Raw genomic sequence first — 25,951 nt, 5'->3', positions numbered from 1 at the left:
AGAGCACATATGGACACCCTTATGTTTGAACATGGTGTTTGTTATGGACAATCCATGACGAGCACAGAAGTCCAACAACAGAACACCACTCGGGTTCAGATCAGGGGGGCCATTCCTCCCAACTACATCCCTCCAGGTCTCACTGTCATTGCTCACGTGAGCATTGAAGTCCACCAGCAGAACAAGGGAGTCCCCAGGAGGTGCACTTTCCAGTACCCCCTCCAAGGACTCCAAAAAGGGTGGATAATCTGAACTGCCGTTTGGTGCATAAGCACAAACGACAGTCAGAACCCGTCCCCCCACACGTAGGCGGAGGGAGGCCACCCTCTCATTCACCAGGGTGAACCCCAACACACAGGCACTAAGATGGGGAGCAATAAGTATGCCCACTCCTGCTCGGCGCCTCTCACCAGGGGCAACTCCAGAGTGGAAGAGTGACCAACCCCTCTCAAGGAAACTGGTTCCAGAGCCATGCGTAGAGGTGAGTCCGACTATTTCTAGCCAGAACCTCTCAACCTCACACACCAGCTCAGGCTCCTTACCCACCAGTGAGGTGACATTCCACATCCCAATAGCCAGCTTCTGTAGCCGAGGATCAGACCGTCAAGGTCCCCGCCCTCGGCCACCACCCATCCCACATTGCACTCGACCCCTTATGGATCAAAATCTGTAATTAGAACAGAGTTATAACCATTTCTGTGATTTTGTACAATGGTAGAGTATGTGTTGGGGATCAGTCTCAGATAATACCACGTAAATTTAATTTGAATTTCTGTCAAACTGACAGTTATACACATTTTTGTTTTTTACTGTCAGTCGGCTGTAGCAGCCATTTGGCACCAAGTTGACTCCATAAGGTTAATCAGTTGTGGATGAGCATCCAATAAATACTTTCAACTCAACAAGTTTAATTAAAATCCAGCCAGTAGGTCAGGAAACATTTTGGTCATGACAGACACACAAACACACGCACACAGAAACGGGTAAAAACACAATCATCTTACTTCACCTTTGTCAGTAATAATAAAGAGCTATATGCAATAAACCAACCAACATGTTATAAAGTTTGTCCCCGCCTCTTGCACAGTGACTGCTACATATGGGCAAAAGTGACCCCCGTGACCCAAAAAGGAAGACGCGGGTAAAAGATAATGGATAGATGTTTTGTCACTTTATTTACATCCTGATACATGTACTAATAAAACTGAAAAAAAATATTGAATTTATAAAGTCAAATGATTCTATATCTGTAAAACTATGACTTTAAAAATGTTGTCTTCTGACCACAAACCTCGTGTTTGGTGCTTTTGAGTCTTGTATGACCTTGAAGAGCTGATAGCAGCAAATTGAAATTGTGACAAGAGGAAGTAGCTATGGTTTGTGGAAGTGATGGTAATCTGTCAGCAGGCTTCCTCTTAAGATGCAAACTTCAAATTTTATTTTATTTTTACAAAAGCTACTAGTTACTTGTACAAACTGATTGTCTTACAAGCAGCCAAAAGTAATTTAGTCAGGAATCATTGACTCAGCTGAATGAGGGCATTAAAAACAAAACGTTATCTGGTTAGCATCGGTATGCAATTAGCCAAAATTGTCTACCGGTAATTAATTATGCACAAGCATCCCATAAAAACTAAAATGAAATAATATGTTTGCTTGAATCAGTTTGCAACACCTTCACCACTCCTTGTGCATTCTTTCTACGCCAGCCCTGCCTTGAATAAACACTGCTGCTGAATGACTTATGAGAAGAAGAAAAAAAAAAAAACTGTCCAAATCTTTGGGGCATCTATGAGGGTTCACATAAAAGGAAATCACACCGTCAGTGACACTTACAATACTAAAGAAACGACAGAAGTCTTCTCTATTATCAACAAAAAGAGCATTTAAAATCATTATCAATTATGAAACTACCGGTATCTACTGAAAAAAATAAATCAATGAAAACATCAGTAAGTAATCCTGATGCATGCTCAATAATCCAGGTAGAAAAATCTAAAAAAAAAAAAGTTAAATCTGGTCCTCTGGACATTCAAAAAAAACAAAACAAGACAAAAAAATTGGATGAAAGACGAAACGTTTCTACAACTTTTTTGTTTTGTTTTTTTGAATGACCAGAGGACCAGATTCAACTTTTTTAGATCAATAAGTAATGTTTTCTCTAAATAAGGCAAAAAAAAAAAAAGATAAAAGGTAATTGATTTAAAAGAGAAATAAAAAAGCAGGAACATCTCCCCATATCTGAGGGAGAAGTGGTCAACACGTTGCTCATAATGATCCAAATATATTCCCCAGAAGCACAGATATTTAATGTTTTGCTTCATTTAAATATTACAGCACCACTGGAAACTAGATTTGAACCATCTCTAAAATAGAAAGGGTTGCATTGCTTCAGTGTCGAGCGTAACATTAACACAACAGCTACTTTGCATAAGCCAGGCATCAGCAGACACCTTGCCCTGAAGCCAGAGTTTTATTGCTCCCTCAGCCCGTGAGTTCTGACAGAACATAACCTGATTCTAGAAAGTACTCCATGCTGCGACTGAGTTTATCCCAGTACACCAAAGTACGTCAGAGAAGACCTCCACCTAGTGGTACTGCATACAATCACAACCAGTAAAATTAAATTCACAGAGATCAAAGTGCAAATACTTAAACTGAACTAAATATACTGAAATATTAGAATTTACTGCCCAATAGCTGCAAAGCTAAAAAGGTTTAGTTGTAAACTACGACTATCAGAAAACGCTGTCTGTTCTCCCACTGGATTTATATCAGTCAATAGAGTACTTTCTTGTGGTTGATGCTATGAATTTCCAATACAAAATTAAAGAAAGGTTGTAGCTCCATCTAGTGTCCCTCTAAGCAACTTCAGTCATGATTGCTGAGCTTGCTTTTAGTGCACTTGATCAATTACAGATTTAATTCCCCTGCAGCAAAACTGTGCTGTCATTTAAGTTAACATTTAAACAAGTTTAATAAATACAATTAGTTTTTCCACTGTTGTTGGTTGTAATGAAAACTATCTGCATCACCATAATTCACTCACGTTTGCCGATTCAACAGGGAAGTCTTTTGTTCTTTCATCAGCAGAGTTTGACTCACAGTCTGAGATTTTTTGCCCAGAGTCCGTTTCAGCATCTTCCTCAGACTCATGCAGATCACTGTCTGTGTCTATAACAGGCACGTCTTCTAAAATCACACAGAAAGCAAGGAAAATGAAATAATATATGCACACACCACTTGAATTTAACAAAGAAACAAAAAAAATTGGTTTCAAGTTGATTTGACGTGTAAGTCATCTTGTAACTGAATTGATGCTGTGAGTAACTGCAAACTCAGTGTACCATCCTAAGAAGTAACAAGAATTGCATCTTCTACTCTAAACACCAAAGTCTATAAATTCATGTAAATTATGTACACCTACACTGCTGTGGAAAAATTCAACAAAATTTCATACAATTTTGCATGGTGCATTGTACAATTTTGATTGACAATTAAGTTTATAATGTAAAGTAAGAAGTGCACTCACATTTTTATTTTATTTGGTTGACAAAAAGCTCTAACATTCGTACAGCCGCCCCACTATTGGAAAGCAGTATGCGCTGTGTGAGCTACAGAGGTAAAGTCCAGAGCAGCGAGGGAGCATGAGTACAAACTGCACCCAAGTTCTGCTCTTGGAGCTGGGACACTGAAATTAAAGGAAGTACCAGAAGATTTTTTTCCAACTGAAACTTCAATGTTTACATTGAGAAACTAAATAATAATTATTATGGATGCGAGTGATCATTTTATCAGTGGAAACATGCGCATACCCAGTCTTTCTGACTGGATGAACTGAGTTGTGACATAAGCATACAGGTGTGAGTATGAGTCCTGATTAGATATGTAGAGGTTCTGTCCTGCACTTGGAGTGCACAGACTGTCTGTATTGGAAAGCTGCACTCACAAAGTATGCCACATGTACAAAAACGAGTTTGGAAGCGGTGGATACAGCACTTTTCTAGAACACGAGTCTTAACAAAAGACAGATACACATTATTTGTCACTTTTCAGATTTTCTTCAATTGCCTGACACATTGTAGGACGCAATTTATATATCACTATAGGAAAGAGACAAGAACATCAACTTTTTAATTTTATAGTGAAGTCACCTGCGGACAAATCTTACACTGTTGTTAGACTTGTCTCAGTTTCTTGTAGGGTTATAGTTTATTTAAAATAGACACAAAAAAAAAGATGTGCATGTTTCATTTTCCTGTTGTACCAAACCATGACTTGACACCATTACACCCTTAATTAACAGTAAAACAAAATCAACAAACGTCATCACTGTCCTAGTGAATTGTTTTAAAATTAAACTATTTAGCCAGAAGAAAACACTTTATAGGTGAGGCTAATTTAAATGTGTGCGTGTGTGTATATATATATATATATACAGTGAGGAAAATAAGTATTTGAACACCCTGCAACTTTGCAAGTTCTCCCACTTAGAAATGATGGAGGGGTCTGAATTTTTTTATCTTAGGTGCATGTCCACTGTGAGAGACATAATCTAAAAGAAAAATCCAGAAATCACAATGTATGATTTTTTTAATAATTCATTTGTGTGTTACTGCTGCAAATAAGTATTTGAACACCTGCCAATCAGCAACAGTTCTGGTCCTCAAAGACCTGTTAGTCCTCCTCTATAATGTCCACCTCCACTCCACTTATTATTCTAAATTAGAAGCACCTGTTTGAGGTCGGTAGCTGTATAAAGACACCGGTCCACCCCACACAATCAGTAAGACTCCAACTACTAACATGGCTAAGACCAAAGAGCTGCCCAAAGACACCAGAGACAAAATTGTAGACCTCCACAAGGCTGGAAAGGACTACGAGGCAATTGCCAAGTGTTGGAGCAATTATTAGAAAATGGAAGAATCTAAACACGACTGTCAATCTCCCTCGGACTGGGGCTCCATGCAAGATCTCACCTCGTGGCGTATCAATGATCCTAAGAAAGGTGAGGAATCAGCCCAGAACTACACGGGAGGAGCTGGTCAATGACCTGAAGAGAGCTGGCACCACTGTTTCCAAGGTTACTGTGGGTAATACACTAAGACGTCATAGTTTAAAATCACGCATGGCAAGGAAGGTTCCCCTGCTTAAATCAGCACACGTCCAGGCCCGTCTTAAGTTTGCCCATGACCATTTGGATGATCCAGAGGAGTCATGGGAGAAAGTTCTGTGGTCACATGAGACCAAAATAGAACTTTTTGGTCTTAAATCCACTCGCCTCAGTTAGAGCATTGAAGATGAGTCATGGCTGGGTCTTCCAACATGACAATGACCCGAAGCACACAGCCAGGAGAACCAAGGAGTGGCTCCGTAAGAAGCATATCAAGGTTCTGGAGTGGTCTAGCCAGTCTCCAGACCTAAACCCTATAGAAAATATTTGGAGGGAGCTCAAACTGTTTCTCAGTGACAGCCCAGAAACCTGGTTGATCTAGAGAAGATGTGTCTGGAGGAATGGACCAAAATCTCTGCTGCAGTGTGTGCAAACCTGCTGAAACACTACAGGAAACCTTTGACCTCTGTAACTGCAAACAAAGGCTACTGTACCAAATATTAACATTAATTTTGACAGGTGTTCAAATACTTATTTTCAGCAGTAACACACAAATAAATTATTAAAAAATCATACATTGTGATTTCCCTTTTAGATTATGTCTCTCACAGTGGACATGCACTTAAGATGAACATTTCAGACCCCTCCATGATTTCAAAGTGGGAGAACGTGCAAAGTCGCAGGGTGTTCAAATACTTATTTTCCTCACTGTATATATATATATACACACACACACACTTTGGAAAAGGGTCATAAAGGTGCAAAACTGCTACTTTTTTCTTTACTCTGGCTTGCATTTATAGTAAAATAATAAAAAATAAATGAATAAAACAAGTGTGGATAAAAAAAAACAACTCAAAGTCGCAATAACCTGAAATATAGGTGAGTCAGAACAGACTTCCTCCTTTACCTTTATCAGCAGTGAGCATGCTCAGAGCTCTGATGTAAGACTGAATGGGAGCGGTGGGTTTCTCTGGTCGCTGAGGCCACCGCTGCTGCTGTGGAACGACAGACTTTTTCTTCTCCTGATTCTCATCATCAGAATGTTCAGTGTCACTGGAGCTCCACGCAATATGAACAGGGTACTCGACACATTGAGAAGAACTGCTCTGCACTGAGGGAAAAACACACAAAAAACATTTGCATCAAGATCCAGTGAAATTATTTTAACCTTATAATGTCACAAATAACCAAGTGTTTTGAGTGTGCATTTTCCAGCCCAGGTAGTACTTACACATTAAAGATTAGAAAATGACACAACCCACCACAAACAATAACCAAAACTATTTGTAGGATTCTAAAAATTACCTAAAGCAGGTGTCTGAGCCAATCTTCTAACAGCTGACAGCTTTCTTCTTGAGGGCTGGAGGCTCTGCAGCAAAAGCCAAAAGCACTAAAACTATCAGAAAGGTCTGATCATGGGAGTATACTACAAACAGGTGGATGATAATGTGACAGGCAAAATTATTCATATGCATCACTGCAGCATCATCAGGCAGTTTCAACCTTTATCACCGTAGTGCCCAAAAAGCTGTCTCCACACTTCGCCCAACTTCTGCTGGATGAAAGGAGTGAAGTTTCTCTCCCCACATTCTGGTGGAGACTATGACTGTCATCGGCATCCGGAAAGAAAGCCCGCTGTATGTCCTCATCCTTCTTCGAGTACTTTTTACGCTGAGGATGACCAAAACTAACGTTATTATTATAATTAAATGGTTTAATGGGTACTTATTTGTACAGTTTCGCTCAAAAACTCAAATACGACAGGTGTCTGCTATTTCAGTGTTAAAAAAATTAAAATTATGTTTCGTAAACCGGTATGTACACTCAGCGGATTGAGAGGAACCAAAACACTGGAGGACAACAAGGGTTGCTAAAGCAAACTAGCCATTAGCATAACTTAGCAAGCTAGTTAGCTAGTCTTCTTACCTTTCGTGAAGACATCAAGACGAAAACTACTGAACTCCAACCTACTGTTGCTGCGAATGTGAGTGCTCACATAATGCAAAAAATAAAATATAACTTTTTTTTAACTCATTTCTGGGAAGTTGCCGGTGTTTGCTGAATTGTGGGTTTGCGTTTCAAATGAAGCTAACCAGAGACGAAAAGAACTTTGCTCATTTGCGAGGGGTGTGTTTGAATTATTTACACGCGCGGCTCTAGGCGGGCGGGTTGCGCAAGTGAAACTGTTGCACAACCTGTTGTTTGTAGAATTTAGCTATTCTTCTCTACAAGTCTACTTGACAGCATCTCAGCAGTTGTCATGACACTCCAGAAAGTGCTCACTATAAATCTCAAAAACATTCATTCATTCAATCAACCTTTATTTATACAAAACCAAAATCAGCTATAAAATGCAAATAAAATGAAAAGTAAATAAAAAAATGTGATCTAAAACTAAATAAAATCGAGCTACATTATGAAACTAGGTTAAAAAAAACTAAAAACAGGAACAAGTCAGCATTGATTTTTGCATTGAACTTAACAATTTATCATCAATCATCACGGCGGTAAAGTTAGTTTTACAAAAAAGTTGGAGTCGGCCTCTCCACCATCACAGACATCTACACCTCCAGATGTAGGAAGAGGGTCACCTGCATCAAGAAGGACCCCACTCACCCAGCACACACACTCCTTTGCCCCACTTCCCCCAGGAAAGAGGCTAAGGGGCATTAAGTGTAGACACTAGACTGAGGAACAGCTTCTACCATGAGGCTGTTAGACACATGAATATCTAACCAGGATAATCACTGTGAAAGATCACATAATGTTGCTGCTGATCTGTTTCATGTTGCTGCTGATCTGTTTCATATTGCTGTGTTCATTTGTGCTCATCTGCTCACACAGACTCATGTTCATGCTGCTGTTCGGTGTATTGTGTTTATTGTTTTTATGCTATTAGTGCTTAGCGTATTTTTAGCTGATGTTTTTCTTAGTTCATATCTTAGATCTTATTACTGTTTTCCTTTTACATTTTATTGTTGGATGTAACTGGGACCCTGCGTACATAATTTCGTTCCACCACATGTACCATATGGGGTGCGTATGACAATAAAGAATATCTGAATCTCTGAATAAAGCAGAGGAAAGACACCGGGGAGGAACTTTAACTTGTTTTGTGTTAAACGAAAAGTGAAAATGAGGAACGCTTCATGAATTTGCGTGTCATCCTTGCACCACTGAGTCAATGAACTAAATAGTAGATGTAGCTAATTATGCTGGTAGATGTAATCTGCAGCCACTTCTTCAGCTTGACCTCCATCCCTCCTCCTCAGCAGGCAGCGGAATGTTTATATTGTCCTGTTTGAATGAAATTCATAAAGCTAGGACTAACTTCGCTTACACTCTTCACACATACACAAACGCAGTTTTTGCTCCACCAGAAGTTGTGCGCATATATCACGCAAGGCATCATGGAACGTAGGAATAAGGTGAATAAATTTTTTTTTAAAGCTTACAGTAAAAAAAAATGAATAAATAAAAATACAGCGAGAGACATGTTTGATGTGAATTATTCATATTACATCACAAACAACAGCGCTAATTTTTCAAAATTACAGCGATCAGTGCAGGGGATGGCTGCCACCCGAAACACATGGAAGCATCGGTGTACAAAGTGACTGCTTTGGATTAGAAAACATTTATTGATGGACGTGTCTAGAAAACGTTCTGTCAAAAGAATAAGATTTTTTTTATTATCCTTAAGTGGGTCTGGACTGGAGTCTTGCAGGTCTGCACAGATCTCTTTCATTAATATCCATCCATCCATCCATTATCTTTACCTGCTTATTCCATTTTGGGTCACGGGGGTCGCTGGTGCCCATGTCCAGCAATCACTGTGCGAGAGGCGGGGTACACCCTGGACAGGTCGCAAGTCCATCACAGGGCCACATAGAGACAAACGAGGCAAACAACCATTCACTCTCTCACTCACACCTAGGGACAATTTAGAGTTACAATCAGCCTAACATGCATGTTTTTGGTCTGTGGGAGGAAACCGGAGCACCTGGAGAAAACCCACGCATGCACGGAGAGAACATGCAAACTCCACCCAGAAAGGCCCTGGTTTGAACCCGGGACCTGCTTGCTGAGAGGCAGCAGCTCTACCAGTTGCACCACTGTGCTGCCCAATGCACAAATCATATGTTTTTATTTATAGCTTTCTTATTACAGTCACAAATGTTTACAATGACTCCTTCAGACTCCTTCTGGAAGGCCTGCAAAGAGGGAACAGAGTGACTAAACTTTCATTGTGTATGTGGTATTTCCCCTAAGAGTATTATTAAGCTTAGAATATATGGTTCTTTCTGTTTTTTGCTTTTGACATCATGAACTCTAAACAGTACATTGTTTCAAGTTAAACAGAAATTAGAGTCAGTCTTTCTATGGTTGCCAGATTTCTTTTTTCCAGAAGGTGGCAGTAGTATGACAGAGCCAGAACAGGAGGATCATGGTTTCAGGTTCAGACTCACACAAAGAGCAATTCACACATATCTTTCTTAAATTTTAACATGTACTGCTTGCCAGGGTAATATCTATGGATTAATTTATAAGACACTTCTCTCACTTTATTTATACTATGGCAATTTCCACACATTGACCCAGTTCAGCCCATTTACAATTCCAGCCCAGTAATGAACAACATAGGGGGTAGTGGTAATATCTGCTTGAAGTAATGATTATTTACGGTTATTACTTTTGGATTTGACCAAAAGTAATCAGCATATACAACAAACTGGTGTCACCGCAGGGTCAAATGGTGGAATAACGGCTGGTTTCTCAGCTTTCTTTAATAAAGTTAAAATACCAGAGGGAATAGCATGCATTACTATAGCAAATTATTTTGGTGTTACAGAAAAATCAAATGTTTGCAGGCAGTAGTTCAGCAAATTCCCATTATTAAGTAGCTGAAATACTATAATTATGTACCACAAGTTCAAAAAATATAAATATTTATTTTTGTATTTGATGTATTGATTGTTCCAAATTAAACATTTATGTGGAGAAAAATTGTGTTCATAAATTAAAGACCATGCTAGCAACATTTATTTTATGAAAATTTAATATCCAAAGGGGAAGTTTATCTATTTTAAAATCACATATGGGGTGGTTATTTTTTTCCAGTTATTCAGTCATTTAGCATGACAGTTATTTGGTAATTTAACAAATACTGCACTCGCTGGTTTACTTTGTCTCTTGTTTTTTATTTTGTTAGGGGAAGTTGATGGTGGTGATGGGAGCTTGTGGCTTGAAAAAAAAAACACTGCTACATTTGTAGCAAATATTGTTTGTTATTTTTTTTGGGGGGGGGGAATCTAAATTAAAACAAAATTAAAACAAAAATGACAAAAGGCTAATTTAAAACTAAAACAAACAAAATGCTAGCTAAAATCTAGAAGTAGCAAAACAATAGCTAGAAGCTCAAAACAGCAATAGGGAAAAAATAAATAAATAAAAGGAAAAAGCAAAAATTATTTAGGTTCAAGGTGATTTTACTGTCATCCACATCACATGTGGTACATGAGGTGGAATGAAATTGTTTTTGAAATTTTGTTTCGATTTGTTAATAATAATAATAATAATAATAATAATAATAATAATAATAATAATAATAATAATAATAATAATAAAAGAAGGGAAACTTAAATTTGTTTGCCTATTTTTTTGACTGCCTTTTGTTGTCGTTGTTATCCATTGTTGTCATCACTCTTTGTTAAGAAATCAGGTCTCTCTTGTAAATGAGCCCTTGAGGCTCAGTGGGATTAACCTGTCTAAATAAAGGTTGAATTTTAAAAAATTGTAACAAATAATAATAATATATTTATAATAACAAATAATTATTATTTATTTTATTAATTTAGTTAAGTGTATTTTTAGTTGGACATTTTTCTTAGTTCATTTTTTTAGATCTTATTAGTTTTTCTTTTACATTTTATACTTTTGTTGGATGTGACTCTGTGTACACAATTTCGTTCCACCACATGCACCACATGCGGTGCGTATGACAAATAAAGAAACTCTGACTCTGACAATAATAATATAACGAGCTATAAGCTAAAAAGTAGGAAAGTAGGAAAAGCCTAGCTATTGGAGAAAATGGGTTAATATTTAGAGTGGAGAATTACAGAGTGATTGTTTTCACTAAATGTCCTTCAGAGTTTCTCATGCATCCTGACTTTAGAAACAACTCAAACAATCTTGTGCTTAATGATATGGGCTCAGATTAATGTAGCAGATATACCTGCAGCGTTTCTTTACTGCTAATCTGCATCAAACTAAAATGAGCAGCTTCCTAATCTCTGATCCAATCAAAGGAGCTCCAGGAGAAAAGCGACACGATGGAGGATGTGAGTCACATTCAGATCCCTGACCTTGTTCCTTTGCGGTCTCTGGGTCTCGGCTCATGGGAAAACTGGGGAAGATTTGTGTTTAAAAAGCACTCAGCAGAAATGCATTGCTCTTTTTGGGGCTTACAGGAAAAGGTGATTATTACAAGCTGTGGCTTTTAGGCTGTGAAGGGCAAGAGTTTGTCAGAGGTGCAAAACTTTTTTCCTTTCTGTAATGTGCTTTTTCTGTCTTATTTCACTTTCTGACTTCAAATTACCGATATTAAAATAAAAGTAGTGTGGGTGTGACTGATTCATGATTTAACACGCATCAGCTTTTAAACATTTAATACTTTCATCCTACAGTATGCTGCATGTGTTTTCTGAGCCATCTCCATTAACTGCAGCAGAAGCCAGGAGCCTTATGTCTGTCAGTGCTCTGGCTGTAATTTTCTCTGTCTAAGATGATCGAAGTAACAAACCAGATGTTGAAGTCTAGTGTCTGGTTTGCACATTAGCTCTGCTTCCCTCTCTTCTTCTCACTCTTATTCGTCTCTCATCTTTTGCTTCCTTTCTCCTTGATTTTTTTCATCCTGGTCGCATCTGTCTGTTCTTCTCTCATCGTCCACATCTTTTTTTCAGCATTTCCTCCGAAAAGAACCGAAGTTCTGCCTTAAAACTGAACATTGCACTTTCAGAAAACTCTTCAGAAGTTGAAAAACGTCTACTGTGAAAGTACACTGGGTGCCCCTAATGTTAACACGCCATACTGTTGTTCTAAAATTGCTTATAAATACATTTTTATGTACATGTAAAGCCAAACTTCATCAGATACAGCTGCAGGACGACTCAGCTCTTATTTAACGGATTATAGAACTGAACTGGATTAAATAGTCTACTTTAAACATACCACACACTGTTGTTTTTTTTTAAACAAATCTCAGTATATCTACAAAATACATATTTAAATAAAACTCTCTCGTTTGATGTACATCTACAACTGATTAGCTTTTGGGGTCAAACCAGTTTAACCTCCTGTGACCCGAGCTCTGGTTTGCAATGCATTTTTCATATCTCCTACATATCTGTGGTTAGATGGACCTGATTTGTGTATAAATAAATCTTCCTCTTGGAACAGAAAGTTGTTTTTTGTTGCATGCATATAGAATAAATTATGGCACTCTTAAATAGGCTAGTAAAATCTGTCTTTATTTTTGTTTTTGTTGCACAAATCAGATTCTCCGCCACCTGTCAATCAATCCAGCAGGCTTGTCAGCAACTGACCAATCAGTGACCTCAATTTGTCCCAAAGTGAAACGCCCCTTACTGCAGGAGCTCCACCCACTTTTCCTCTAACAACATTGCCAGGGTTTTGCATTATGAACATTTTGCAGTAAGAGGAATTTCGTGAAAAATCATCAGAAAAATGATTAAACGTTGTCAGTGGGGAGTATGTAATTCAGACAGCATTACCCAGAGTGTTTAGAGGGTGGAATACAGTTTATTACATTTCCAAAACAAAACAAAGTTTGGAAAAATTTAAAATATGGATAAAGGCCGGTGGGCAACCTCATAATCAGCTGAATGCAGTAGTGATAAACAGGAAGTACCACATGTTCATCTGTACAAAGGTAACTGCAAGTAAATCCTCCATTTTTGTCATAATTTCATTGTTAATGGTAAAATTAAAGGTTGATGCTTAAACAACAAAGTTCATGCTCAGTCATCCAGGTACCAAATCCAATAATTCTCAGTCAGGTCATCTGGACAGTTTCTTTTTTATAGAGGCATTTCGCCCTCTATCCGGAGGGCTTCATCAGTCTGAGGAGTTCCAGTGAACTGTTTTTTAATTTTGTAATGCTTAAAGCTAGTTGTGCTTTGTTTTGTGTGTTTGTGCTTTGTACAACTGATTTTGTACAAAGCGTTTATTAGGGTAACATAAAGTGGAGTGCTACGTCAATAGCATCTTAGCTAGCACATCTGTATTGTGCACTGCTAGCTTAGCGCTACTTCTTGTTGTGCCATGCACTCTAAAATAGTTACTGACTCAAGTGTTAACTTATGTACTAAGTAAACATAGATGTTTAACAACTCGTTAAAATACACCAGAATGCAAGACATGGCGTCCATTCAAAATGTTATGGGGGAGGACCCCCCGCCACTACCAGGGTGTTCCCCACACTTTACAAATGCTTCTGATGCCAATGGCCACTACGTTGTTCAAGAGCCGTTGTCAACACTGGGGGCTAAGCACCCCTAAAGGTCAGATTCTAGAATCGCCCCTGTAGCTAAATACGATGTAGTAGTGGCTGATTCTTCCTCATCACATTCCTGAGCACCATCATAGCTCAGGAGATCTTGTGATATTGCACCACCTGTGTTTTTCACACAGGGAACATGTTAATTATGTCCTGCCTGTTTTATTAAAGGTTTATTTTATTTATGTCACATCCAGAAACTTCTTTTCTGATGACCACCTCTGTTAACAACCTGACTTCATACAAAACTCGTTAATAATATCACAAAACTTAAAACTATGCCAGAAAATGTAAAATAGGACAACTTTGAAGGGATGATGGTGTCATTCTGTTCAAAAAGAGAGAGAGAGAAAGGTGAAATCTGCTAAATGTTGTGGCACTATTACAAAGTTCACATGTGAGGAAAGCTGCAGCTAAGATCGGCTGGCAGAGATCTACACCTGGTTCTGCTCATGTTTGGCTACATCTGTGGAACAAATCTGTAAAAGCATTTAGTGAACACGGTCCAAACTTTCCGTGGAGTTTAGTTATCTGATATTCATGTATCATCAACAAATCAAGGCACAGAAATAAATAAATTTACTACAACTCTGATTGTGCTGATCTAAAGCCCGCTATTAAAACTGTTATCTTTTACTGCTTCCAGTGAATTATTTTGTTTGAAATGAAGAGTTTTCAGATGAGGATAAATCAGCAGAAAAAGTAAACAATAGTGCCAGACGTTAAATAAAGTCTCAAGCGTTAGAAACCCACAATAATTTAGTTATATCACTGACAAAATAATAACTTTACACATAGGTTTTTTTTTTTTTTTGTAATACCAGTACTTTGGCAGGATACTTTTCCCAAGTGTTTTGTAAAGTATAATTCACCAAATTAAAACAAGTGTTAATGTTTATATCATATACGTGCAGACTGCAGATGAAATCCAAAGTCTTCACTGAAAGTTTTGAGGGGTTTTTGTTACCCGATCAACTTTATTTTCTGTGACCGGATTTTAACCTCTTACTCACTCCATTTTTCTTTTTTCATTCCTTTGCTTTTAAATCCTAATTTCCCTCTAAACACACGCCGCTCAGTCTTTGTTCATCTTGTGCAGTTAAATATAAATGACCTCTGAGGATCTGAGTGTACCAGATGATCCCTGTGATCTCTTTCCATTTTTGTCTTTAACAGTTTTCTTTGTTCAGATTTAGCTCAGTGGCAGTCAGGAATGTGTGTTAAGATACAGCTGCTATCTTAAAACCAGACTGTGTGTGTGTGTGTGTGGCAGATGTACTGCGTCTGTGAAGGACAAATGGCACATTCAGTGTAGATTTTAGTGTGTGTGGCCTCCAGGCATTTAAAAAGTTAAAGCAACTAGTTCAAAACTTGACAGTTGCACAGAACAAACTTTCTTTAGTTTCTGAATTTGCTGTGAATGAGTGTCTTTCTTCTGCACCCTGCTAGGTGGTCACTTACCACACACACACACACACACACACACACACGCACGCACGCACGCACGCACGCACGCACGCACGCACACACACACACATACATACACAAGGGTTATATAACTTCTGATGTCATCTCCAGAGGATCAAGAGTACTTCAGTGGAACATTTCTGCAGGAATTCATGTGTTTCTAGTTCATTTGTCTGATGTTCAGTCGTTTTTCAACAGTTTTGTTTGAAATCTTAACAGATCTTAAACTTAAATTAAAGAAAAATACTGTAACAAGTTAAAGGCCTAGCATTCTTTGAACAAATGCTTATAACCTGCTGCATTTTACAAGTTTTGAACAAACATCATGGTGGGCTGAGAAGTGACGAAGTTGTAGCTCTTATGTGCAACCGCATCAAATACTGTGAGATCTTGTGCTTTCAGGTATGTTGAGGATGACTCTCGGCTACTACCTTGCTAAATTTTAACCCAATTTCTGTACAACTGACTGAGTTACAGCCATTGTGCTGTTGGCCAAAGTCGATTAGCTGTGACGGCCATCTTTAATGGAGTGGACTCCAAAGTTTATCAGTTGTAGATTTAGCACAAATGCTCCATTTCGGAGAGTTTCATTCAAATCCGTGCAGTTGTTCAGGAGATATTTTGTTTTCACAAACAAATGAATGCACACACACGTGCAGACATGAGCAAAAATATCATCACCCTTTTGCCTCGGGTGGCAGGTGATAATATAAATATGATGTATGTCATTGTATGGAAACTGCTGCAGAAATAAAGTGAAAGTGAAACTGCAGCCTGGGGAGAAGGAGGTAATATTTTTTTCCACATTTCCTTGAAAAATTGATGTATGTGTGGGTTCTCTGGGGTCCATTAAACCATGTTCCTTAAAGCTGGAACACGAGTGCAAAGGGCCCATCAGGAAGTCCATGAAGCAGATATGAACTCCCAGCATGCTCTTTGCCTTTGAACACCTATTGTTGAAGTAAATCATTCGTGTAGTTCTCCCGTTTTTAAGAAATTTAATGCGAAGAGAACTGAACCAAGCATGGCTGGAAGGATATGCAAAGGTTATTTGACTTACAAATAGCAATTTGTCACCCTGTTTAAATCTACATGAGGCTTTCAAACATGTAAAAAAAATAAAAGTAGTCTAGTCTGAGTCCTGAGCGCCCGCAGTTCACCGGCATCTGGCTCGGCGCTTATTTTCCACCCTGGGATCCATCCAGTGGCTCTGCCGCTTCCAGGAAAACTAAATCAGACCCCAAAAATACTGTCCACGACAGGCTGGACAGCTACAGGAGGATGAAGTGTGAAAAAGAATAAGGGGAAAACTAAAAAAAAGAATCAATCACTTTTGTCTTTTAAAAATGTTTATTATAAATTAACAAATAAAAAAAAGAAACTTGCAGGTATGCAGTCATAATCAACCTTGTCTTGGTATTTAGAAAGTAAAACATTATGTGATGTGTACCGAGTGGAAAACTGCTTAACATTAATGGATTTTCCTTCTGTTTCAAGAGTTTACAACAGAGTCAGTACAGTTAATGAAAAATACAGTACAAACTTTGGCCTCATCATAAAATGCAGCCACGGATTCATTACAGAATCAAATATTGTTGGATACAAGCACAAATAATAATTTTGAAATTGTTTTTTTTTTAATTTTTCTCAACAAAACTTGTAATTTACCAAAACTCCAGGTTCTGAAAAACTACAAGTATATCAACAGCATTATTATCATCTCTTATTTACCATATTTTTCGGATTATAAGGCGCATTAAAGTGAAACAAAAACAGTCTGATAGTCAAACTTTATTCAACTCATTCACAATAACCACATAAAATCAGTTCGAGGTCAGTAATCACAACCAGAATTAATACATAAGGCTCACTGTCGATTTTTGAGAAAATTAAAGGATTTTAAGTGCGCCTTATAGTGCGAAAAATACGGTATTCAGGTAAAAATCTCAAAAATATTAAAATCTCCCTTTTCATCAAAGACTTGGCCATAAAGGCAAAAGAGAAGAAGCCATTAAACTTGTCGTAAAGTGAGACATTGACGTATAAAGTTTCTTATCAGGATTTTAAAGTTACTTCAGAGCAGAATGTTTTTTAAAATTAGTTTCACAAGGTGACCTGTCACCATAAACATTACAAAGTAACCTCAAATGGTCTGAAATGAGATCTTTTTTATGTGACTTCAGTTCAATTTCATGAGTGTTATGTGACTTTTTAATTACCAGGCACATCACGCCAAAAAAAGGTCACTTCACTTTCTTTGTTCTGCCACACAAGAGCATCACTTTATTTTTTGTAAAAGCTGTATTAATGGGGTAAATTAGAAGCTTCTCTAATAAAATGTTTGTTTTTGTGTACTAACGTGAGCTTTACTGTAGAGTGATTTCTTATCCAATTTCCTGAATGACAACATTTTAAAAAGGTTTACGTTTTCTAAATTTCCCTTTGGAGCAGCTGCTGCTCCGCTGTGTGCGAGACATTCATTAGACCAGCGGATCCACTGTCATATAGAAACAAAACATCTGTTTTGGTTTTGATTTGTAAGATGTGCCTAACCACTAAACATCCATCCGACTCACTTTTCCATCAGGCTAATAAGCAAAGAAAACATCATACATCATCTGGTGTCCGTTATCCCACGCATAAAGCTTCTTTTCCAGCGGGCTGTAAGAAAGCTGCGAGGTGTGCATGTGTGTGTTCGTGAACGCCAGGCTCGGCACGGTGTGCGTGAGCGTGTGCGTGTCAAAGGCGTACGTCACGTTTGCGTAGCGACGCTCCATACTATCCACTGCGTACAGCACGCCACACACGAGGAAGCTGTTGCCGTAACGACCACGCCGGAGGCCAGTGCGGAAGGTGCGTATAGGCTGAAGGTCTCGAGGATGGAGGTGGATGAGCAGGATCACTTCTTGGTGGAAGCCCTCCGTGTCCAGAGCCGGGTAGAGCAGCCAGAGGCCCGACTCATCGACAGCAAACTCCACCTGGAAAATAAAAACATGAAACAGTTAGAGAGGCGAAAAATTAGTTTTTTTCTTTTAGGCCTTAAAGTGGCAGAATTTATCATTTAAATTTGAAAGCATGTCCTCTTTTGTATAGAAGTGAAGAACCAGTGCATGATTATCCACCAGTCCTGCAGTTTTGTTAGCTGAATAAAGTATTAGTTTGGTTTAAAACAAATCACTGTTTTCCATCACATCAAGAAGCTTTTAACAGAATTTAGCTCAGATGAACTCAAACTAACTCAGCATCAAACACAGTTAGCAGCTGTTATTAAACTGGTGGAGTAAAAAGTATATTTCTTGGGGCCACAGAGGTGTTTAATCTAAATATATAGTTTTGGTTTGAACTGTGCATGCATAAATGTTTTTCCTTTTACATAGTGCAGCTAAAACGTTTTAATCTCGGTAACGTTTCTTGTACGGTTCCATTTGTATAAGAAACTGATTTGAAAAAAAAAAAAAGCCTACTCAATATAAAGCATCCAGAGCATGCATCAGGATACTCAATATAAACTTAAAAGTTACCACATTAGCGCTGCTAAAAGATTTTTTCATTGTTAACCACTCCAAAAACATATATTTAGCTTTATACAGTTTATTTTTGTTGTTTTGAACCAAAGTCAAAGATTTTAATCAAATCAAATCTGTGCTTAAAGATGAGGTTAAGGCAATGACTGTTCTAAAAAGTGAATTGTATTAAGAAAAAAAATGGAGGGTCTTCTTTATTTGATCCACAACTTGTTCCGACTCAAAAGGTCAGAAATAAAACATTTGCCACTGTAAAGCAAAAAAAAAAAAAACCCATAAAAATGAAATGACAGGTTTACATTAGAGCTGATCATTTCCAACAGAATAAATAATTCAGTAAAAATGTGACCGTAAAACGTAACGAGAGAGTCGAGCGTGGCAGTGGTGATGATTTTCTCAGCGTTTTCCTCAGAAACAAACGCCGTTTCCAAAACAATTGAAACAACTCCTTGATTTTTTTTCCCCTTCATTGTTTCCAGCTTTAACTACTTGTCCTTCTGAACTCTTTAGTGATTTGCAGTCTTGTTTGTGTTTATGCTGAACACACCCACTGCGGAAACCCTTTTCGGTTTTTCCCATTTGTCTAATAACCCTGCAGACTTACTTCGGTTTGTGTCCTGTGAGTTTGCTCCTCCAGTAAAGCATCATGTAGTGTTGTCCAGGCAGAAACGTATCTGTGTCTCAGGTCGTATCTGATCACGTCTCCGCTGAACGCTCGGTTATAGTAAAAGGCTCCGTTAAACACGACATGACCTGTTCCAGTGAAACTGTAGGGCAGCTTGTATGTATTACTCGCCTGACCTGGGCAGCAAAAACACACATGATTACCAGTAACTTTAGGAAGTTCAGGGTAAACTCCACTTAAGTGCAAGCACATGTGTTGAGTTTATGCTAGATAAACTCTGTTCACAGTTGTTTGTTATTAAGATATTGTCTTTTAAGTTTTAGGCGCGTGGTTTCTATAGCTGTTACACAGTTTGTTCTGACAAACCAAACATGTAAAATGTGTTAAATCTCAAAAAAAAACTTTGCTACTTGTACCAAATGTGTTGTAGGCTGAACATTTGGACAGAGCACTTTGATATTGCTTTTTTGTAAACTATTAAACATCACATTCTTTTTCATTATTTAGAACATGTGCCAATACAGCTGCAATTACAACTAAAATATCTAACAATGTTGTCAGGTCCTCTGGATGGATTAAAAAAAACCCGTTGAAACGTTTCATCTTTAATCCAAAAGACTTCTTCAGTCTGAGGAGCGGCACTAAACTCAGGTTGTTTACTATTCACAGGGGGCTGAGTGATACTGGCAATAACAGCATTGTAAGAGGGGGACAGTTGAACACGGAGGCCTCCGCCCCTGTTTAATGATGGATGGGTTCTCCTCACAAAGATGGCCTCCTTTACTCCTCTCTCAAACCATCGTTCCTCTCTATCAAGGTTGTGAACATCTTCATCCCTGAAAGAGTGACCTTTAGCCTGTAGATGTAGACTGCAGAGTCCTGGCCTGGTGATGTTGTTCTTCTGTGCTGGGCCATCCTTTTGGCTAGAGGCCTCCGTGTCCAATTGTCACCCTCAATGATTGACATTGGGCATTAACGATCTGTCATTAGGCTGATGGTCCTCCTTTATCATGTGAACAACTAGTTCTGGCTGTCACCAGCAAACTGGTTGATCCACTATGAGAAGGGGCTATTTATAAGACCGAGTTTGTTGCAGCTCCTCAGACTGAAGAAGTCTTTTGGATAAAAGATGAAATGTTTCAACATTTTTTTTTATCCATCCAGAGGACCTGACAACTTTGTTGGATTTTTCTACCTGGATTTTTGAGCATGCATCAGGATACAACAACAAGAGTTCATATTTAGGGTGTCAAACCAGTTTGTGCTGAAAAATACAAATTCAATTGTGGAAAACATTGTCCCATTGTTACCCGAATGTCCTAAATTAAACTAGTTGTATTTCAAAAAGCTGATAAATAATGAAAAGCTACATGACTCTTGCTTGGTTAAACACATTAAATATATTTTAAACATGATTTACTATATGTATAACTGGCAATTCAGCTCAGGGTGAAATAAAAAAAAAAATCAAATCGAACTTGTGCCGAGTTTAAAAGTATGTTTTCTGTTTCAGTCAGCCTTTTGTCATGTATGATTTCTAGTTGATTCTAGTTGTCTTGGAGCGCTCATGTGATGAATAGACAGTAGAAACTGTCAGTGACACAAATATCTTTGCGAACGACTCACTTTATGTTGTCTTTTCAAATCTGAAAGTCTTATACCTGAAATGAAAGTGTCCATATCCCGAAATTCTAGTAGACTGTTGCCATAGTGACCATTGGTGAGGTAGATGACATTGCCGTGGCCACGAGCATCTTTCATCCAGGCTCCATCCCCGAGACCGTAGAGGTTCTGCTGGACCGGCTCGGAGATGCTGGCTACCGTGTCCTTACACACACCTGTAGGAGGACACACAACAGATAACATCATCATCATTATTATTATCATTATTACCATTATCATTATTGTTATTATCTGCTTTGAGAAAAAACTACACGTGCCTAGTATGAAGTAGGTGTGTTGCCAGACAGTATATCTACGAAAACTCATTTCTGGTTCAGAATTAGTTGCTTGAGACGGTTGTTAATGCGAAGAATGGTATAAGACTTCAATATATATATTTTACATTATTTAGGTCCGTTTTCTGACTAATAAAAAATAAATAAATAAATCACATATCAGCCAGTCGATGGTGTCAGCCTCATCTCTACCTGGTTTTTTGGTGACCTTGGGTTGGTCAGCAGGGCTCTCCGTCCAGCTGAGTCGACTTTTGGGTTTTGGCTGGGACGCTGCAGTTGGAAGTGCATCGCTGGGCGGATTGATGTTGGTGTCTGAAGGTGACGTAGGACGCTCGGTGACCGGTGGGGTTTGATGGGATGCAGCTGCGAGTTTGGTCGTCACCTCCTGTGAAGCCGTTTTCGTTGGTTTGACGGGAGATGGCTTGGTGGTTGATTTCGGTTGACGTGTGGGTAAATGATCGCTCTGACTCTTTGATATGGACTTCTGGTCAACTTCTCTGAAAAAGGTTCTTGAAGGTCCAGGACTATTGGTGGCAAATGGCAACTTGACATAAATCTGTGAGTCTTCTTCAGCGTCAGTGGTTACTAAATAAACAAAAGAAGAAATGGGGCCACAAATGTGATTACAGTAAGACCTAAATGATACTTAAACTAATGCACTTACTAGTCTTTCCTCTTCCTTTCTTTTGCTCCTCTTCTCCTTCGTAACTCTCTTCATCTGCTTTGTAAAAGGTCACGCCTCTGATAAACACATTGTTCTTTTCTTTGACTGAACTTTTGGTTTCTGTCTCGTTCCTCGTTGGTTTCTGTTGCTCCAAACCATCTTGCTGTTGATTTTTCTTCAATTGGCTTTCATTATTTTTCTGCAACCAAAAATGTGGTTTTAGTTAGAGGACTAAGAACTTTTTAGTTCTTCAAAATATGTTAGAGCATCGTAGTTAAGAATTTTGCATTTTAAACCATTGAGTGATACCTGCTTGTGAGTGTGTGCACCTGCTCCAATTTTCGGTCCCGAACGCTCCAAATCGCTCATTTTCTTTTTCTTCTGCTGAGCCTTCTTTTCTTTGTCCTTTTCTTTTGCTTTCTCCTTCATGCGCTCTTTCTCTCTCATCATTTCGGTTAAATTTCGTGCAAAATCCTGGAGTTCACAAACAAAAAGGACACGTCGCACACACCAGAGTAGATCAAGAACCATAATTCAAGTAGTGATGAAAAAAAAAAAAGTAAATGCTAAATAACGTCAAAGCTTAAGAACTAGTTGGGCAAAAAAAGAAGCAGATATACTGTTATAGGATCCTGATCCAGCACTGCACATCTGTAAAACTCATTGTCCAGGTGAGTGACAGATAAACTTTCCCACTTCTGTGACTGTGTTGAAAACGGTTTGTCAAACAGTATTTTTATTTAGTTGAAATAACATTTGTTCTGCAAAATTGGCAAATAAAGTAGTTTTGCTACTATATGGACACTCACTCCTTTTTTATTTGTCAATTTTTGAAGTCAGAGAAAATGTTCATGAACGTAATCTAGAAAACCCGGAAGGTTTATCTGTAGTTCACGATGCTCGTGATTTACTGTCACATTTATTCTTACAGCTGTGACTGAGCATTAAGGCTAATAAGGTTTACTACAGATTTACACCATCAGGTCTCACCCGTGTGTTGAGGTGAACTGTAAGACTTGTGAATGAGCATATAGGTACAGTAGAGTCACCCTTTGAGGAAAAATACCATTTGTCCCATTAAAGTTATTCTGCAACTATTGGCCAAAGTCCTGCTAATCATTAGTTGTTGGGGTTTTTTGCCCGATGATAAAAAATAAAAATAAACATATCCTTGCTTTTGCATAAATAAAGCATTTTTCCTTTTTCTAAAGGGACTTTATTGGCTTTTAAGTACTGTCAGCCTGTAACAAGAGACTTTAGTTGCATTTCTTAATGTGGGACCATTCATACTGTAGTTTGAACCTGCTCACCTTCTCCATGTTGTCCACCCGACTCAGCAGTTTGGTAGTGACAGAGTGAAGCTTTAACAAGTCCAGTCCATACATAGAGCCTTCCAATAAGTCAATGATGGTAGCCATCTAGACAGAAATAAACAAGATCAATGAGAGAAGAATAAAAGAGGATCAGAAGATGAAGAAAACGTTGTTTGTCAAATCTACTTCAATAAAAAAATTGTTCAAAAGCTAATGGTCATGTTTCTACCTTGATGTCATCTTTGCTTGCCTCCTGTAGTTTTTTAAACCTGTACTCTCCTTCGCAGGGGTTAACAGCTGAAGGTGGAGCCATGCACACACACTTCTTGCAGTCTGATCCCTTGGTGATTGTCTCAACAGTGTAAAAGTCCTGGGACTGCGATGCAGAATCACCCTCATGGATACGGCTGCAGTCAGAGCGTCTGATTGGTCGAACCACACAGCGGCACACACAGTCTGAGCCAGATGACACGGTCTTTACTTTGTCATAATCTCCCAGCAGCTGAAAGAAAGAGACCAATTTTTCTTATTTTAGACATTTTCACCCCACAAAAAAACCCAAACTCAGATGATGAAAGTGAAACTCCCTGTCAGCCTGTACAATAAGCAAGGGCACAATAATTACATATAAAAATGAGCTGGAGGATGTTTGATGATGTGCAGCTGCAGCAGTGGTGAGCCTCCTCTCAAAAGATAGCTGCAGGAGTTTACAAACAGGCAGTTTGGGGGTTTGGACCACTTGCAGTTTGAAGGATGTTACATAACCATTAACCAGAGGGATGCACTCTGTCAACAAAATGTGGGCACAAACACAAAGCCCTGGTGTTTCCCATCATTTAAACTGGCAATAAGAGGGTTTGGCTTGGGTTTTAAGGAGGACTGTAGTCTTGGCTTATTTTGAAACTGGCGCGAGCGACTGGAGCAATCTCCAAAACCATTTTCATATATATATTTTTAAGCATCATATCCTAAATGGATGAGAACTTTGTCTCGTGTGTTTTTGTGTGATGAAGATGGAAAGTTTTAGAGAAGTGATTAAAAAAAGAAAAAAACACTTAGAAATGTGGTGTGCTGTGTTGATGATGATGGGCCTGAATGTTTACTGGAAACAGGAAATTCACTTAACTTTTGCAGTTCTGACTTTAAAACCTAAAATTTCTAATGATTACTGCGTTCATTTCCTAAAATTATACATAAGTCATATTTCATATCATTTTAAATTCAGCTTTGAAAGGTCATCATTTAAATAGATATCATTTAAATCATGTTGGATGATGATGAAAAGTGACCTTTTATCTGCTTTTGTTTACAGTACACATTTTTTAAACTGCGTTTAGAATTGGAACATTTTTTTCTACAGACCTGGCTTATTATATTCTCCTGGTTGTCCAGCTCATCCTCCAGAGGCTCGGAGGTGGGCTCCACACCGAGAAGCCGGGGCCCACCTGCCCGCTGACCCTCCGCTTTGGTAGCCGCGAAGGGAGCACTTCTGTCCGTCTCCATGAGCTCCACGGCTCCGGTCAACCGCAGCTCCTCGCCGGGTGAGTCCAGGGTTGAATCCGCCGCCAGAGCACTGAGTGTCCGTAAAACACAGCAGAAAATCTGCAGGGACAGAACGCGCCACATTTTCCTCTCACAAAACCAGGCAATGAATCAAAAGAATGAGCGTAAAAAGTCATAAACTCAACAAAAGAAGAAGCTAGTTGTTCTGGTTGCAAATTATTAGCTTAAATGTTGAGGTCACAACGGGTCTGCATTTTATCCTGGTCAAACAATAAAATCAATAATATTAGAAGAAAATGTGCGCTCTGTCCTTTTTATAAAGTCTATAAAATTATAATTCGCAAAAAAAAAAAAAAGAAACATTGGAAAAAACTACATAAGGTTGTACAGTACTTCATTGAATGAAGAGCCCCACAGGACTGAAGGAGCAGAACACAGACTCAGGTTAGACTCAGCAGGGTGAATGATGCCAACCAATCAGAACAGCTCTTGTATCCATGGAGTTTAAACAGAGATTTTGATTGGTCAAATGTCAGGGCGGGCACTTTAAAGACCAGTAGGGATGCGTGTCCTTTCAAAGTAATGGCTTTTATCGATTTAAGTTCACAACAGACCAGTCAGAGCAGGCTGTTTTCAGGTTTAATAGACAATATCAGGAAGAGCACTTTCACTGAAGATAACTACAACAAAATGTTTTACATGTAAAAAAAAAAATGTCTGTTTGGTTTTATAATATTAAAAATAATCTGTAATCACAAATTTTTTTTCATTCAACCTTTATTTAGACAGGTAAATCCCATTGAGCCTGGAGGACTCATTTACAAGAGACCTGATTTCAACAAAGAGTAGATTTATTTTTTTTAATTTAACAAATAATTTGGCAAAAAATGTAACAAAAACCAGCTAGATTATAAGGCGAATGTAGAAAACTAAAAACAGGAACATGTCTGCATTGGTCCCTGCCAGGAGTCCAACCAGCCACTTAGAGAGGTCAAGGTCAAGAGCTTCAGATCTTTTTGTAAGATATTCCAGGAAACAGGAGTGGAGTAGGAGAAGGCCCTGAGAATGTCCTTAATGTCCTGAGAGCGCACGCTGTAGCTGCACTCACGCAGAGACATGTAGGAGGAGATGTATGAAGGCAGCAGACCAAGAAGTGATTTAAAGATGAAAATGTACCAGTGAGAGAGTCTGCGTGAAGTT

General features: G+C 38.5%; 2 protein-coding genes across 2 annotated transcripts in view; both read right to left on the bottom strand.

Annotated features, from left to right (window-relative positions):
• The window catches only part of spidr (scaffold protein involved in DNA repair), a 57,484-nt gene extending 50,419 nt beyond the window's left edge, over positions 1-7,065 (bottom strand). The window contains exons 1-5 of the mRNA XM_037682307.1: positions 7,043-7,065; positions 6,620-6,787; positions 6,422-6,485; positions 6,024-6,227; positions 3,050-3,192 (exon numbers count right to left, since the gene is read on the bottom strand). Coding sequence (XP_037538235.1) covers positions 3,050-3,192; positions 6,024-6,227; positions 6,422-6,485; positions 6,620-6,787; positions 7,043-7,057 — 594 coding nt within the window. The 5' untranslated portion in view covers positions 7,058-7,065. The remainder of the gene's footprint in view (positions 1-3,049; positions 3,193-6,023; positions 6,228-6,421; positions 6,486-6,619; positions 6,788-7,042) is intronic.
• Positions 7,066-17,723: 10,658 nt separating this feature from the next.
• On the bottom strand, positions 17,724-24,874 carry LOC119415160 (olfactomedin-like protein 2B). The gene is made up of 9 exons (XM_037682309.1): positions 24,611-24,874; positions 23,478-23,750; positions 23,246-23,353; positions 22,245-22,409; positions 21,930-22,134; positions 21,464-21,856; positions 20,975-21,151; positions 19,293-19,489; positions 17,724-18,142 (listed from the first exon to the last, which is right to left on the bottom strand). The coding sequence occupies exons 1-9, from the start codon at positions 24,872-24,874 to the stop codon at positions 17,753-17,755; spliced, it is 2,172 nt and encodes a 723-aa protein (XP_037538237.1). The 3' UTR covers positions 17,724-17,752.
• Positions 24,875-25,951: the final 1,077 nt, after the last annotated feature.

The sequence above is a fragment of the Nematolebias whitei genome, chromosome 9 (assembly GCF_014905685.2).
Source record: "Nematolebias whitei isolate Nwh7 chromosome 9, NemWhi1, whole genome shotgun sequence".
In the NCBI taxonomy this organism is placed as follows: Eukaryota; Metazoa; Chordata; class Actinopteri; order Cyprinodontiformes; family Rivulidae; genus Nematolebias; species Nematolebias whitei.
Note: the sequence above shows the minus strand (reverse complement) of the source record. Positions and strands in the feature narration are given on the sequence as shown.